This window comes from Plutella xylostella, chromosome 14 (genome assembly GCF_932276165.1).
Source record: "Plutella xylostella chromosome 14, ilPluXylo3.1, whole genome shotgun sequence".
NCBI lineage: Eukaryota > Metazoa > Arthropoda > Insecta > Lepidoptera > Plutellidae > Plutella > Plutella xylostella.
This window is the reverse complement of record NC_063994.1, coordinates 4681197-4697359: the sequence shown is the minus strand read 5'-3', so window position 1 is coordinate 4697359 and position 16163 is coordinate 4681197. Positions and strand designations below refer to the sequence as shown.

Below are 16163 nucleotides of genomic sequence, written 5' to 3'. Positions count from 1 at the left end.
ATTGGAGCTCGATGTTTCTTACATGTGTTAATTGGATTATTTAGGGTTTCTTCAGTCAATGGTCATGGCTGCACGGGAATTTTGTCGTAATACTCTTTTATACAATCATGTAACATTTTATGTGCGATTTTACACATTCTTCGTTTATATTCAAAGCCAGCTAAATATAAAACTCACCAAATACAAATAATCATAATGTTTCATTTTCAATTAAAAGATATAGATATGCATTCTCTATTGACACTATCAAACAAAAAATCCGCATCCATACAGTCAAAAACCCTTCCAACATTCCTAGCATCAGAGACACACACAGAAGTCAGAAACCCAAATCGTGTCTCTGTGCCGATAAGATTTCCCCCCGATCAAAAACTAGGATCTTGGATACACATCACCTGCTTGAGAATTACTCATGCTAATTGCTAATGTCAGTGCTAGTAGCTGAAGAAGGCGCCTGCACTCACCTGCCGAGGATCTTGCTCACGCATCCGTTGGAGACCTGCAGGATGCGGCTGATGTCGCACGGGCGCGCGCCGGAGTGCGCCAGCTCCACGATCTTCTGCCTGGTGGAGTCCGGCAGGGGGCGGCCGTTGACATAGACCCCGCCGAGCTGGTTGATGCCGCTGTGCCCGGCCGAGGAGCAGCCGAACAGGCCCCCGCCGCCCATGGCCGCGCTGTGCATCAGGTCGTCTGGAACGAAGGCTGTGGGTGTATTGGATGGAGTGGTCTACGGCGGGTTGGGGGGATTGTATAGTGTTTTTTTTTCATTCTTGGCATAGAAGGTAAATCCACAAACAACAAAATACAGTATAGGTATTGATGATTGAAGAAGGGTGATAGGTGATGGGTGGCTAGGGATATAATTATTAATAGCGCGCCTTTAGACCTTTTAACTAACTTTGTAAGTGCGTTTCGACTTAAATGTCGAGGATCGTGTATTATCAATACGAAATTTCATATTAACATAATATTATAAATGCGTATGTAAATCCTGAATTTCATTTATTCGCTTTAGCTCTTTTAAATGTAGTATACCTATATACTCTTTCATTATTATTTTACTTTGAACGAAGGTTCATACTCAAGATATAAGTGCAAAAAATAACCGTTTAAAACTAATCCGCTTAAAAAATGAGCCTGCAAAAAAGGGTTCGCGGCATAAAACCACAAAACCTCAATTTTTATCTAATCTCTAAGATATAGCGATACCTCCATATTATCTCTTTTACAAAGGGATGCGAATTTTTTTTCGGTCTCCCAAAGTAGCTTTGTTTGTTATATCGATTTTTGGTGCCTTTCGCTTCGTCCTCGTAAAAAACAACTCTTTTCTTCTGAAAGCTTTTGGAATTTTTAAGCGATTAAAAATAAATAACCGACTGAAGTGGTCGCTTTGTGGTATCCTTGATTGTTCATGAAATGTATTGAAAACTCGCGTACAGTCGACGACACGTGGATGTTGATTTCAGTTCTGTATCCACAGACCAAACTAAAGCATATTTTGCCTCCAGCGAACCAACAAATTAATCGTAGCACATTTTATTAAATGTCAATGTTAATTCTGTAACCCATGAAACCTAACATTAGTCTATAGTCATATTTGCGGCGGCATATTGTGTTTAGTCTCTGGCGGGCTAAAAAGCAATATCAATTTCTCGCCAAATTTTCGATCCAATGCGTCATAGAGCCATAGAGCGTCACATCGAATCAGATGTGCCCAACCAGCGGGCCGGCAGATAATTCTTTTTTACACCCCTTTTGTGTGGTAAAAAGTGAACAATTGAATGCAATTTGTGGGCGAATTTAGGGCAGGTCTTGATTAGGGGTGGACAAGAACTTTATTGTTTTGGACCTTTTTTTCGTATTGCGGCCTCAGGCCCTGCGCGGGCGTGACGCGAATGCCGACGACCTTTTTCCGATTCCATCGACGTCTTCGTAAAAAGGGATTAGGCAAAACTGAACTGAGCTTCAAAGTGATTGGATTTTTGCGTATAATGACGCGCGGAACAATACAGGTGCGAGAATTTGCGGCGTTAATTATTACGGCCCTCTAACCTTTGGGCTGTCGGCGTCGCCAACGCTTCCCGCACGCGGTAACAAGCACGCGGCTGTTAAAAGAACAATGGACAATAGCGCCCCCGCCCCCGCCCCGCGCCACGCGTGCTATACAGAGGGAGGCGTTTTAATTTCAGAGGTGCAATTTATTCGAGCGATTTATTTTTAATCCACGCTTTTATGGGCGCGACGCGACGCTATAAGTTGGTCGCAGATGTAGTTGTAGTTCTTTTTTTATGCAGCCCGCGGTAAAGGAGACTCAATTAATGATGTTCGAGAGTGGCGGTGGATGCTGGTGAAATCATTATATTTTTTACTTAGTGATGCGGTAGGTAGTAGTAGGTACCTACAAGTAATTTTATGGTATTACTTCGATAGTTTTGGTCGATGGTGGAAATTATCATATTTAATAGATCACAGATTTAAACCACTCGTGTGTTTTCAGTAATACGCAAGATAAGGAGATTTCCATCTAAGAAAATCATGCTTTGGTTTTTTTTACTTACACGTTGTTCTGTTGATAATCAAACATAAAAAATATGTACCGACATGAAATAAAAGCGACCGTTAAACGTTAATCCATTAATCAAACGCTAGTACATAATAGCTGAGTATATAAGGGTGTGCACATGACAGGGGTGCATCTAACACGCCAGGTGACACACAGACAGACAAACCCCCCCTTATTAGACCCTTCTTATTATTATTGTATCTGTTTTTGAATCAGACCTATAGGGGAGAGTTTAATTGTGGTGATAATCGCCATTTTGAATTTTGTAAATCCTGTTTGTGATGGCAAGCATTTTTGAATTTGGAACATTTAAATTAAGTTGTAATCCAAAGAGAATGGTTTCTATTCGAATTTCAATTCGTAAAATAAACATGACATCAAAATCAACGCAAATTTTTAGGTTATTTTTTTCTATTGAGTCCACAAAATTCTAAGGATTGCAATGATTTGGAAAAAAAGAAAACATTAACAACAGCTAATAGCAGAAGCGACAAACACAAAACGGCATAAAACATGCGAACTTTTTTTCGGTAACATTCAGATCCATTCATTCCGCGCGACGATAGCGCTCGTTTGTTTTGCTCTGACATAATTTATTGCAAATAACTGCAACCACGCCCCTTGGCACTTTAGTTTGAAAAAAGAATTGAAAAAAAAACACACACTGCCGTGAAACCATTGACAAACGACTGTTGAATGCCATGTCAGAGAATTGGAAGCCATTGATAGGTTTAGAAAAATATATTTTAGGTATGCATTTTGTGGAATTTTCTAGTGTCCAAACTCACGTGGCAAAATTTTTCATTTTAATAACATTTTTATGATATACCTACCTAATTATCTAAACATAATAAAATAGCAATCCCAGTTATCGTCACCATAACCAATAACAGTATTTTTATTTTTAAAAAAGTCTCAAGTTTTTTTCATAAAACTACAAAAAGAAATGAAAGATCAAAACAGTTAAGCACTAGTCTTTTCCAAGAGTTCCTTTTGTCCTCTCAAAAACTTCATTACTTTATTAAATAAATGTCAGCGAGTCGTCCTTTTGGACATGCGCTAAAAAAAGTCCCGCGCATGCGTCAAGGATATCTTTTTCTTTCTTCTTTTCGTGGTCTTTGATTTGATTTTAGTTTTTATCTCTTTTTGAATTTAGAAGACTTAGCATTCTGGCCTTGTTTACTTAACTGTCGCCAATTTTGAGCATTACTCAACACACTGTAAATTAACTATAAGTACTTTAAAAACTTTTATAAAAAAAATATAATTTATCAAAGATTAAAAAGTCAAATCCTTAATTATCAAAATCTTCAACGTCGTGACAAATACCGTGTGACCGTCTCGCTCGCACGGCCGTTTTTCCGCTCTATTTGTCTCCGTCTGGCGCCTAATGTGACAAGTGTGGCACGGTCCGTTTGCTTGGCTTGCACAAACTTGGCCCAAGTCGTGAATATCATGTTTTATGATTCGCCCAAGCCAAGGAACACCGAGGGTTATTCAGTTGCTTAAGCCATTTCCATTCCTGTAAGTGCATAGGTCATTGGTGATTGGCTTGTTTTACCTAATAAACTAGTAAACCTAAGCTTTAAAGTATGGCAACTTAGAACTGTTCAATAAATTAAAACCTTATCAGACAAAGTGTTACAAAAGTGGTGTACTAAGCCAAGTGACTAAGGGGGTCATTCTAAACTACCTTTGTTTGGAAATTCGCGACAAAAAATGCTGCTTCTCCATAGAAACTTTGTTGGTCACTTTATAACCTCTTCTATTGGGAACTATTTTTTTTTCATTCGATCCTCTTTTCCGCGTTGTCTTTTTCCTTAACTGATACACACCGACGGCTCACGGTGGAGTGGGAACGGTTGCCATGGCAACGTTTCGAGTCGTGTCTGGAAGGTCACACTTTAACGACTATACAACTTTAGGCACAGTGCCTACGAAACTTTAGCCTCTCAGAGAGGGCATTGCTTTATTCGATAAACTTCAGGCTTATTTACGCATCTGGTTAACTCGTAAAAGTCGGAGTTAACATTTGGTGAGGTAAAGTATGTGGCTAGCTATACAACTCATTAACTTAATTTATGGCTTGCTTCTTATTCAAATCAGACGTTGTATGATAGCCGATTACTATGAAAACAATATAGGCAATCCTACCATCCGTAACAACTACCATTTCACCGCTGCCTTAGCTTATAAACGTAGACTTTCCGCGTAAAGGCAAATGCAAGTAGCTGTTATATAATATCTTGAATAATAAAGCTACACCTACAAGCTCTATCTGGCTCATCAAAAGCCCGAGCGGGCTAGCGGGCAAACTTGCCGTGGCTTATACCTAAGCAAAGTCAGTCTAAGTTGGAGTTTACACCGGTCGGTTGCTGGTTAACTTGGCGACTTAAGTTGGATCTGTTTAGCAACATGTCTGCGACGGAAGCAGCTAGACGCAAATGAGGGCTTAAGACGGAATAATAGCAACTATTTTCATTTAACTTCCGTCTTGTTGGACTGATGGGTTTAAATTATTCTTCATCAGTGTGAACTGTGAAGCTTGAATTTTTATTTCAATTGAGTGGAAACTAAGAAATCTTTATTTTTATTACAATTTACCTCGGTGTAAATTATTATTTTTAACTATAACATGTTACACACGTCTCGCTAATTACATAGATTCTAGTGTTCTTCAGCACATAGTGTGTATGCCTATTATTTTAATCCAAAGGTAAACAAAGTAGCTCTACAAACTAGATAAGTAGGTACTGCCAATCGAAGGTATTGAAAACTTAGCTGAATCTTAGCGGAAACTAAGTAACTCTGAGCCAGCGTGAAGCAAACTGCTAACAAGGTAGCAACTTTCATAAGTTACCGGCGAGGTATTGTGAAGGCTTTGTAGTGGTGAAGTTAGGACTTTGCTTCCGGTCTAGGTCTTAAGATGGGCTACATATTGACAATGACACACTACTGCTCAGCATACAATAATGAGGTACTGCGGTTTTCACAACTGAGAACATCAAGTTAAGGAGGACTTCAATACCTATATGACATGCAGCGATGTCATTGGCAGTTTTTTTTAATATGCTGGATGTAAAATATAAGTAAATGAGGAACACAATTAAAAGTGTAGGACTTCAACTAAAATTCAACCAATGACAGTTCTGCACGGCACACTTAAGTCAAGCTTACGCTTAAATTGATTCCTTGGTCATCTAGCTCGCAGTCCTAAAAGAACTGACCTCAAAATCTCGCAAAGATCAGTTACTGTCATAAAAAGACCAAAAAGGTATGTTCTACAGGGTTGGTGTTATAAAAAGGTATATATAATAAGCCGAATTGGGTGAATCAAGGGGTCATAACTTTTTTTTTAAATACTTGAATATTTTTTATCTTTTGAAACAAAACATGGTATCTTAGAGCTGAATCTCACCTTTATGAGGCATCTTCCAGAAGGCCTCCGCCGCCGTGGTGGGTTCCCGCGGCGGCGCCACCAGCCCGCCCACCAGCGTGGTGGCGGCGTGCGCGGGCGCCGGCGTCGGACGCCCCCACCCTCCGTGCAGCGCCACGCCGGCACTGGCGAGAACTAGCGCGCTCGTCGCGGCAACTGTGCCCGCTGGCGCTTCTGCGCAGTCGCTGCTCTTTGACCGCTTGAGCCTAAGGAAGAAAATGCAGGGTGAGTTTTAAAGTTCATATTAATTTAAAAATAGGATTTGTTTCATAGTGTGTATAGGTAGGTTTCTAAGTAATATCTAAGCTAAGCGGCATAAGCAATGCTAGTTTTTAAAAGTGAATAGGTACTTATAAAGCTACGCGTTGATGTCTAATGTATGAAAATGAAAGTATGCTACGAATTTTCCCCCGAACTTGAAAAAATATAGGTAGGAACTTGGTCATTTTATGAAATATAAAATAATGCATTATTTTTAAAACTGCTAAATGTAAAATAAGTACATACCCTACAAAATAATCCTAATAAACTCCTGTTATAAAACTTTGGACCGCTATGAAGAATAAAAGCGGACAACGAACGAACCACTAAAAGGCTGACCCTAATATAGCATCATCAATTACAATCAAGACTCTGTAGAGGTTACAGCTAATTGGTGGATGATATTGCTGGATTTTAAGAAAGCGCCATCTATTGTTGCATGTTAGAAATAGTTGCGTGATCGATAATGATCTCTGAGGGGCCGCCGAAGAGATTAATCTCTGATATTGTGAGGGCAGTGCCACCCATAGAGCGGGCCTCCGAACGGTAGTCCATCGGTCCATTTGTTTAAATTTGATTGTATGAGATGCTACACGGCTTGAATGTGTTCATCTGATTGAATGAGAGATCTGCAGTCGTCATCAATTATGTTGGAAAGTGAATGGATTGGATTCGATACGCGGATTTTGAAGTATCTTCTTTGTTCGTTTGCGCGTAATGTGAGGAAAATATAAGAGTTATCCTGTTAGATTTTGAATTTGGACGCTAGTAGTTATTAGGCTGTATTACTAAGCACTATTTTGAATACCTATGCGTCTTAAAAATATAAATAAAAAATCATTATTTTAATTGACATCTTCGGCAACCGCCATCTTGAAAATATAATTTATTCGCTTCCGCGTCCCCATTATCATTATCACAGACAATCCAACCATTTCGATTCACAGATCAAAAAAGTCACTAATTGCGTCACACACGTGTCACTTTAAGTCACTTTTGACTTCGCCTCTCGAAGTTCCACTGACTTTACAAAAGTTCCGAATAGAATCGACCCTTTTCCCGACTTTCATAGCATTGGAGGGCCGTATCAAAGAGACATTGGGCGCCGTTGAAAAGATCAAACGATTCTCGAATACCTGCGACTTGTAATATCGTTTTGATGTTGTATGTAAATATAGTTAAAATTTGTTTGCCTACATACATGTAAAGTATGCCTAGGTACAGACGAATATAAGTTATCTAGGTATGAATTGAGCTTTGTGCTTGGAGAGACATAAACCTTGCTTCGACTATTTTCCCGAAATCTTCAGTGGAGCAAGTATACTTTTCCATATCGATTTAGCTACCAAACTAACCTAAAACAATGATCATTATGCCACTTTCGCTACTCGTTTCTCATTACACTAATTAGAAGCAAGTTTTTGTGTGAACGATTCGGAAACCCGATCCGCGTCGGTCGAGATAAACCCGAGTTAAAAGGCCGAGGAGATCGCCGCGTGCGATAAGGGCGCCGCCTCGCGGTCCCGGGTTTGATGCGCCGGGAATCCGTCAGTGCAACATCTTTTTATTTAGGCTGTTCGTTTTATTTGGCGCGGTGAAGTGATTGTAGTAGAGTTTTATAAGTTTGGTCAATGTTATAAATTGAGATGAGTGTTGTAAGTGATGAACTAGTTAAAAAATATTAATCGGAGTTAGGTATAACTGAAATATGACATTGAACTAATACATGCTATAACTATTTCCTACGTAATTTAAGGTTAGAGATTAGTTTTCTAGAACAGTAATCTTAAAGCTCAGAACATTAAACACTGCTTGCAAATAACTTATCCGATTGTCGAGCTTTGAATGGCCTATGTCCAATGGAGATATTATTATGCAGTTTTTTAGGACAAGACAATTATTATTATTATTAAATGCCAGTAATTGGGGGTTGCCATCAAAACCCTAGTTTGCCCTGTATCGTAAAGAAACTAAATTTTATTATGGAACTGATTTTTAAACGTTCTAAAAGTGACTTTTTATAAATATAAAAAAAACTGTTTACATTCGAAGCTCAGATAGAGGTTCGGTCAAAGGATAACTTTCACTTAGAAGAGCTAAGCTAAACCTGGAGCACTCTCCAACGATAAACTAGAAACTGACATTTTAAAATTCAAAACTACTTTAGTGATGTGTTGTCAATGAAGCTGCTTTTACATAATACAAAAGTTGATAAACGCCAAAAACCGTACAGTATAGCCGGATTGTGTTTAGATGAAGAAAGCATAGTTTTACTGATGATATACTTTTGTTGCGCTGTTTCAGAGATATCAGATGACTATTTCCCATTTCCAGCAGTGGAATACCTCTATATTGTATTATCGGACAATACCGATGATGATTATATATGAAGGTTTTGGGTAAAGTCTGCATTTCAAATACCTACATATTACGCTGTAAATATATATACTTATATATATATATATATATATATATAACGCAGCTCATAGCATATTTATACATTTAATTTAGCTATATGTATAAAATGTTACAAGTATGTATATATAAAGTATATATATATATATACATATATATATATACTTTATATATATATATATATATATATATATACTTTATAAGGCTTACCAACTCGTTATACGTTTTTTCACTTATTAATGGATAGGTACATAGTGTAACTATTTTACTTGTAACATTTTATACATATAGCTAAATTAAATGTATAAATATGCTATGAGCTGCGTTATTATGGGAATATTATTAACTATTCTGACAACCTAACCTATTCACAGTGGTGACAAACCCTCGACGCGCCCTTATGTCTCGTATAAGTATTTATCATTTCACCGAACTTTCTGTCCATTTCCCATCACTACAGCTTGAATTTCCATACAGTGTTGGAAGCGGTCCCGTCCGACACACCTCATTAGACCTGCTTTGATTCAGCGACAGCTGGTGCTAATGCCTGCGTCTTTACGGGAATAGATGCCGTAATAGATCCTCCTTGGCTTTGCTTTTTTTTATTTGGCTTTGCAAAGTTCGAACTTCCCTTTTTGACTTTGGATTTTTGTAAAGGGTGGGAGGCAAAGGTTTTACGTGTAAAAGTGTTACTTATTTTGCTTACGCAATTAATTGGAATTATGCTGTTGCTAATATTTATTTCTTTATTACAGTGTATGTGAAATATTTGGTAACTCTGATCTGAATACGTTGTAATAGTCGCAGAAGAAGGCTTCTGTGTGCGTTTTTGTAAAAGCACTTAAGTTGTAACTTTGATCTGATTTAGTGCACGCGTCGCTAAATAAATTAAAACCTATTTGAGTTTTAACTTTTCATCCGCGTATCATCAAAGCGCCCTCTACGTTTCAAAAGTGAATACAAAACATGCACCTCTTTTGCGGAGAGGCTCTTAACATTTGAAAACGTCAAAGCTCCTCCTTTTCACTGCATTTTTTGTTTCGAAAAAAGTTCTCTAGCCAGCTTTGGAAATGTGTATCTAGATAATTAACATAGAATTTGTACAAGCTCGCTAACAGATAGGACATTACTTTCAAGTCTAAAGTGGTGTAATAATTCCCGTATTTGATGTGTTTGTTGAAAGCCTTCGTTGTTGATGGTAGTCAGACAGACACACAGTGCAGGTTTTCAATTTACTAAGTTTGTGAATAAATCTGTTCTGCTCCGGTGATGTTTGTGCGGCTAATTAAAAATGTGTATGATGCCTTTTATTATTAATATTTTACTGGGTTTTTCCTGTGCTTTATTATAATTTATCTACCGATGTATAAAAATGACTGTCTTTATTACGGAATGAGGTAAAAATACTCATTTTTTATGAATCTTATAATTAAAACATTTAGCGGTGATTTACTTAGATCAGAAATCTTATTACTATTTGTAGAAATTGAAAATTGAATGTCCAGTCTCAATACTTTTAATTGTGACTGGACATTGCTAGTGTGATTGGACATGTAGTTATGTAAGTAAATCGTACGAAAGTAAACTATCCATTGTTGGTAGGTAGAGTCACCCGAACATCCCATAAGGCTTTCATCGCGGGGAAAACGATTCATCTAATTAAAAACTATTTGTTTACCATAAATCCATATTCAAGAACAGGTTTTACAATAGCCATAGGAAGATGAGTATAACCTACTGCATAGATAGATAGGTAGATCACATGGTTGTTTCGTTCAATGTATCAAAATGCCATAGACATGATAGAGCTACCGAAATTCCATTCGCTTCTTGATGTACCGCCTCCACTGACGTGGTACTGTCAGAGTAAAAATAAATTACCGCCGGCGCGACGTACCGTCAGCAAAGAAGCCGACCCGTCCGCCGATTTGTTCCTTTGACGTGAATGTGAGGTAGCGAGAGCAAAAAAATGCCGTATTTTTTGTTGGCTCACCATGTTATGTTTTATTACTATTGTAATAGTTAGTTACAGCGTTGGGCATCAAATCTAAATATGCGATATTAGGCATGCAACGAGTAGAGCCCCATTATTTTTATAACTAAATTTAATTAAACTAATAGCATTCGAATTTAAGACACAGCGCCACAAAATATTACGAACCCTATCTTTTAGCATAATAACAAAAAAACTATTAAGCAACGGCGTTTTTGCGATCAGTACATCACTAGAACCATCCAAGTTCATTTCGTTTACACTGTAGAGTAGCAAAGTTTGTTACACTGGGCACTATAAATCAATCGAGCACTATTGTAAACTAGATACAATGCCATGACGCTTCTATCGCTACTTCTCGCCGAGGCTGTTAAAAAAGAAAAAAGGTACTGACTACATCTATGCCTATCTCTTTTGGTAGGTTTGCTCTACAAATTTCAATAAGGGTATAACCTGACCGCAGTTAAAACTTCCCATAGTCATAAAATTGTACTATGACTTTGGAATAATAACTGAACAGTTTTTGATAAAGCATACGCTCGGTCAAGCTAGATTCCTCGTAAACCAAAAATACCATCTATCTCCAGCCTACATCTGGCACTAGACTTTAGATGGCTTTTTTTTATTTTTAACCGACTTCTAATAAAGGAGGTTTTATTTATTTTTAATAACAAAAACCAATTATGTCATAATTTAATGTAACCGATGTAACCAAGATTGACATTGACTATTTCACCTACATTATTGTCAATGTATTATAACGCAAAATCAAGGTATCTTTAAGTTTTTTTACGCGCTGAATATTACCTATACTAAATTAAATTATTAGAAATAAATTTTCCCTTATTCTTAAGTATATTCCTAGCTTACTTTGATTTAAATTGAATCTCATTTAACAAAAAAAACAATCACTGGGTAGATTCGATTTTTGGGTTTCACTTAGGCTAATCTTTACGGTTACCGCCTTAAAATCATCGGTCATTTTATTGGAATGAATAATAAAATAAGTGTCATCGGGGCACTTGAAAAGCCAAATCAGCTATTTAATAAGGAGCAAATAAAAAACGATTTAATAATATTCATAAGCGGGACACATTGAGAGCTTTTTCTTCTAAAAAGGCTGTATCTTAATCCTTTAAGCCTCATCGGTAAAAGGGTGATGGTAAGGACTTTAGGTGTTATTTTGAGACCATCATCTTTTTATGGATAATAAGACTTAGGTAACACAAGGAGTCGTCGAATTAAACATATCTTTTGATGTCAAATTTAAATATGAAGCCGTTTTATTTTGCAATTTTTTATTTTTTTTAAGATGAGATGTGCCCTTAAAAATTTACAGCAGCATAACTGACGCCAAATTTTACAATGAAGCAGTTTCAAAGGTCATGTCTATTAAGTCACATTTATTTTAACACCGTGTAATGACAGTTTGTGAGAAGTATCTGAAGGTGTCAATGGTTATGTCTCTGTCAAAAAATGACATTAATGACAAAAAAAAGTCAAAGTACCGACGGTACACCCCTGGAGAGATGTTTCATAATAGGGCTGTCGACACTTGAAAGCGATCGCTTTTGAAGTATAAATAATAGTAACAGTTGTATTTTTGAATGGACACTTTGCAATACTTTGTCGGCTTGTTCAAACGATGCGCGATTTATAGATTTTTGCAATTTTATCGCATATTTTTTTAATACATAAAAAAAATTAAGGTTGACATTTTTAAGTGCTTATGTTAAAATTTGAGTTGTATTTGGATAAATACTAGATTTAAATGCTATGGTGCTTATGAAAAAGGAAGTTAATTAGCTTTAATGGAGATAATTTTATATTGGATTCAAAGATATTAGTGTTGCCCAAATTCAGTCTTGGTCTTGCAGTCTTGGTCTTGTTCTTGCGTTTTTGCAAGACCAAGACCAAGAACAAGACCGCGTATTTTTAGCAAGACCAAGACCAAGACTGACCGTGCAAGACTTGAGCAAGAACAAGACATAGCCTGCAAGACTCTTGCGTCTTGCAGCCAGGACTTAGCGCTATTTCACTGAGTAGTTAGGTGTAACAGTTCAGTGTATAGGTAAGTACGCTTAGGAATTCTATGAGATGCAAAAAACTGTATCAAAGAAAATGAAAAACTGGACCTATGCGCATTACGACTAATACCATAAACATAGCGAATAAAAAAATATCTATTAAAATCAAAAAGTAAACTTTAATAAATAGTAATAGACTAATAGGTAATTGCAAGACTTGCAAGACTCTTGCTGCAAGACCAAGACCAAGACCAAGACTGGGAGCGCAAGACCAAGACCAAGACCAAGACCAGGTGTATTGGCGCAAGACCAAGACCAAGACCAAGACCAGGTGTATTGGCGCAAGACCAAGACCAAGACTGGCTAAGTCTCGTCTTGTTCTTGCATTTGGGCAACACTAAAAGATATAACGGTGCACCGTTATATCTTTGAACACATTAAATCCCATATTTTCAATTAAATATGTATAAATATTTTTTCAAATACCTATCTCTGAAACTTACATACTAACTAGATAACCTTATCAAATCGCCTTTTATAGTAAAACTCATCTTTCAAAATATAAGTAGCGAAGTATAACAAGAAACTGGCCAGTCCCTCGTCACTGTCAGCCATTGTGGCCCGAGTATCGTTTACCACAGAAATTATTTGCCAGTTACAATCTTACAATGCCGGCTACAGAACGCGAGTTCTATTTAATAAAATTACAAATTTCAGCTCCGCGACAATGGCCATAGCAAATAGTCCAAGGGCTCCCATCGATCGGCATCTTCAAACAGTTTTGTCAATGACCTGTTTGAATTCGGAATAGAATTGTCGAATTTTGTTTGCTTATTTTTCATTTTTTTTTCAATATGTAGGTAAGTAGTTTATTTTGATATGCCGCTGTAGTATTAATAACTTTTGCTAAATGACTATTATTAATCTTAATAAAATTTGGATTTAAAGGCGATTATAGGTCTTATATATTAATGTGGAATAGGTAAGTCCTTGTCTAGTATTATGTACAGACACAATCATGGTTATTGGAAAAAGCATGGAAATGAAAATCACTTTCAACAAAAAAAACTCCTACAGTGAAATTTCATAAAGGTATTTTTTTAATTTATGATTATATTAAATTCTCAGCATATTGTTATAAAAATGATTATGGAAAAATATCTGTGTAAAACATTTAATAAATAATAAAAATAGCCATTTTAAAACTAACTAAATCCGTAAATTACATAATATTTCCTAGCAGCAAATGCTGGCCAATATGGCCTCAAAAAATATCGAATTACAATTTCTAAAGAAGTTACAAGGAGGCCAAATGTTTACTATTACAAATTATCTGCCAACAATGGATCAAACTTGTTGTAGTTCAATTTCACTTTTAAAAACCCGCACGGGACGGGATGCAAACAAAAATATCGGGTTACCGGGAGAGGATAACCACTTTTTCATTTCATCATATTAAAGGTAAATTAAAGTTTTAGTTACACTTATCTTAATGGTTTCCGATGTCGCTTTTTACTGTCAATTTTGATAAGCGGTAAAAACGTGTTTATCAAAAAATTCTAAAATAATTTTGAATGTCGTATATTCAATGTTGTGGGCATATTAAACGGATGTTAGGTAAAAATCGTGCCTAAATTTTAAAAAGCTGCTGCAAAATGTATGTAGTTTATATTATATCTCTATTTTATATCCAAAATAATTGTGTGAAGTGCAGTAAAGAAGAAATATTTTTTTATGTTTTATCTAAAGTTTCTCAATTTTTATTATAAATTACGGGTGTTGGTATAATAGGTAAGGACACCTAAATAAAGATGAATTAGAAGTCATACAATTTCCACCTACCTAAGGACAAGTTGCAAACAGTCACGGCACACACAGTCCTAAACACAACACTAATAAAAAAACAATTGCACTGTCTAATCCCGATCAATAAGGCCTTAACAGCAAAAGGACGTAATTTCAAAATTGCCCAAAATCGCAAGTGAACCGTCTTCGCTAAAGGCTAGTGTAGCGCGTAATCACCGAATGCTCAAGTATTGAGTCGGTTCGAGTCGTACCCCGCGAACCGTTCACGATGTCACGGCTCGCTCAACTGGCCGACCCATCTGATTTTAACTGAGCCGTGTGAGCATCGCAGGGGGCGGGGCCTGGACCCCGCGCGGGGGGCGGGGGGCGCGCGGGGGCGCAGGGGGGCGCACACACGCGCACTCACGCACACTGACACACCGCCGCCGCCGCGGCACTACGCGCGCGACGCTACTGCTTCTGGACTTGGGGAAAATTTGGGTTTTCAAGATTAGACAAAAATTACAAAGTTTATTTTTTGGGGTTTTTAATTTTTATTTGTAGATAACTAGCTATCAAAATTATATCGAGCATCAGCTACGTTCGCAGCGGCCATATCGTTATATTTTAGTTGCCCAATAAAATGGAAACTGTCATGTGTTTTAGTATCAGCGCCGGTAGTATATCCGGCCGCGATGCACGGCTACATTTCTACTCGACCGTGGCTGTCGTAAACTGGTGATACGACGTTTTACTGCCGATCTGCTCATCCCCTGGATGTTTACGTCCGAGGCTTGATGGTAATGTCGAGAGTAAAATGTCCGCTGAATCAGCGGAAAGGGTTCTTTTTTTTAAGAGGGCAGTAAAATAGGACGAAAGCCGTACCATTTGTTATGCGTCGTTTTTGGTTAGGAAAGTTGGTAACTAGCCCATGTAGTATAAAGTCTCGTATCTCGTGTGCTCTTTCCACCTGCACTTGAGAAGATAAGGGTACACCTGATTTACTCCAGCCCGAATGCTATAAATCTTTGAGATGACCAATTAGGACAAAGCGCATTCACGGTCACTAAAACGAAAGAACGAGACAACATTCAAACAGCAGTTTCATTCTTACACAATCAAACAATAACACACACCGCCACACACAATTAATTATGATTACAAGCCCATAATCGGCAACGGAGCGGTCCAAAAATCAACAAAAAGTTTTCGCACAAGGCCGCGTGGCCGTCGTCACGCCGCAATGTGCGCGGGCACTAACTCATACTGGCCTAATTTCACGCTAACTCTTACTTATTGTGAGATCCCGCTATACCATGACACGGTTTTAGACACGGCTGGTTACTTCGGTTTGATTGAGTCGTCATTTTTATTATTACGTGTATTGTACTCATAATATAGAGCCCTGATTTCAGGCCGTCGAATGTGTCATCGCAGATTCGATCTTCAACTAAAACTTACATTATTTACATGACTGATCTTTTCAGGTTTATGTCCATCACGATTTTATGGTTGGCTCATGATAATGATGATGCACTTGAGGTATATAACGTTCATTCACCCCAAGCATCACAAGATGGAATAAACTCAAATTGCTCTAGTGCCAAATTCGTATTTGAAATCAATTCGAGCTTGAAAAATCATTACAAAGGCACCTATTTGATTTAAAAACGTTAATACAGA

At 37.4% G+C, this 16163-nt stretch overlaps 1 protein-coding gene across 4 annotated transcripts in view; it reads right to left on the bottom strand.

Moving 5' to 3' along the window:
• Positions 1–14805, bottom strand: part of LOC105387567 (paired box protein Pax-6) — a 45291-nt gene extending 30486 nt beyond the window's left edge. For all 4 annotated transcript variants that reach the window (XM_011558307.3, XM_011558308.3, XM_048625437.1 and 1 more), the window contains exons 1-3: positions 14538–14805; positions 5982–6205; positions 465–702 (exon numbers count right to left, since the gene is read on the bottom strand). In XM_011558307.3, coding sequence (XP_011556609.2) covers positions 465–702; positions 5982–5994 — 251 coding nt within the window. In that variant the 5' untranslated portion in view covers positions 5995–6205; positions 14538–14805. The remainder of the gene's footprint in view (positions 1–464; positions 703–5981; positions 6206–14537) is intronic.
• Between the last annotated feature and the right edge of the window lie 1358 nt (positions 14806–16163).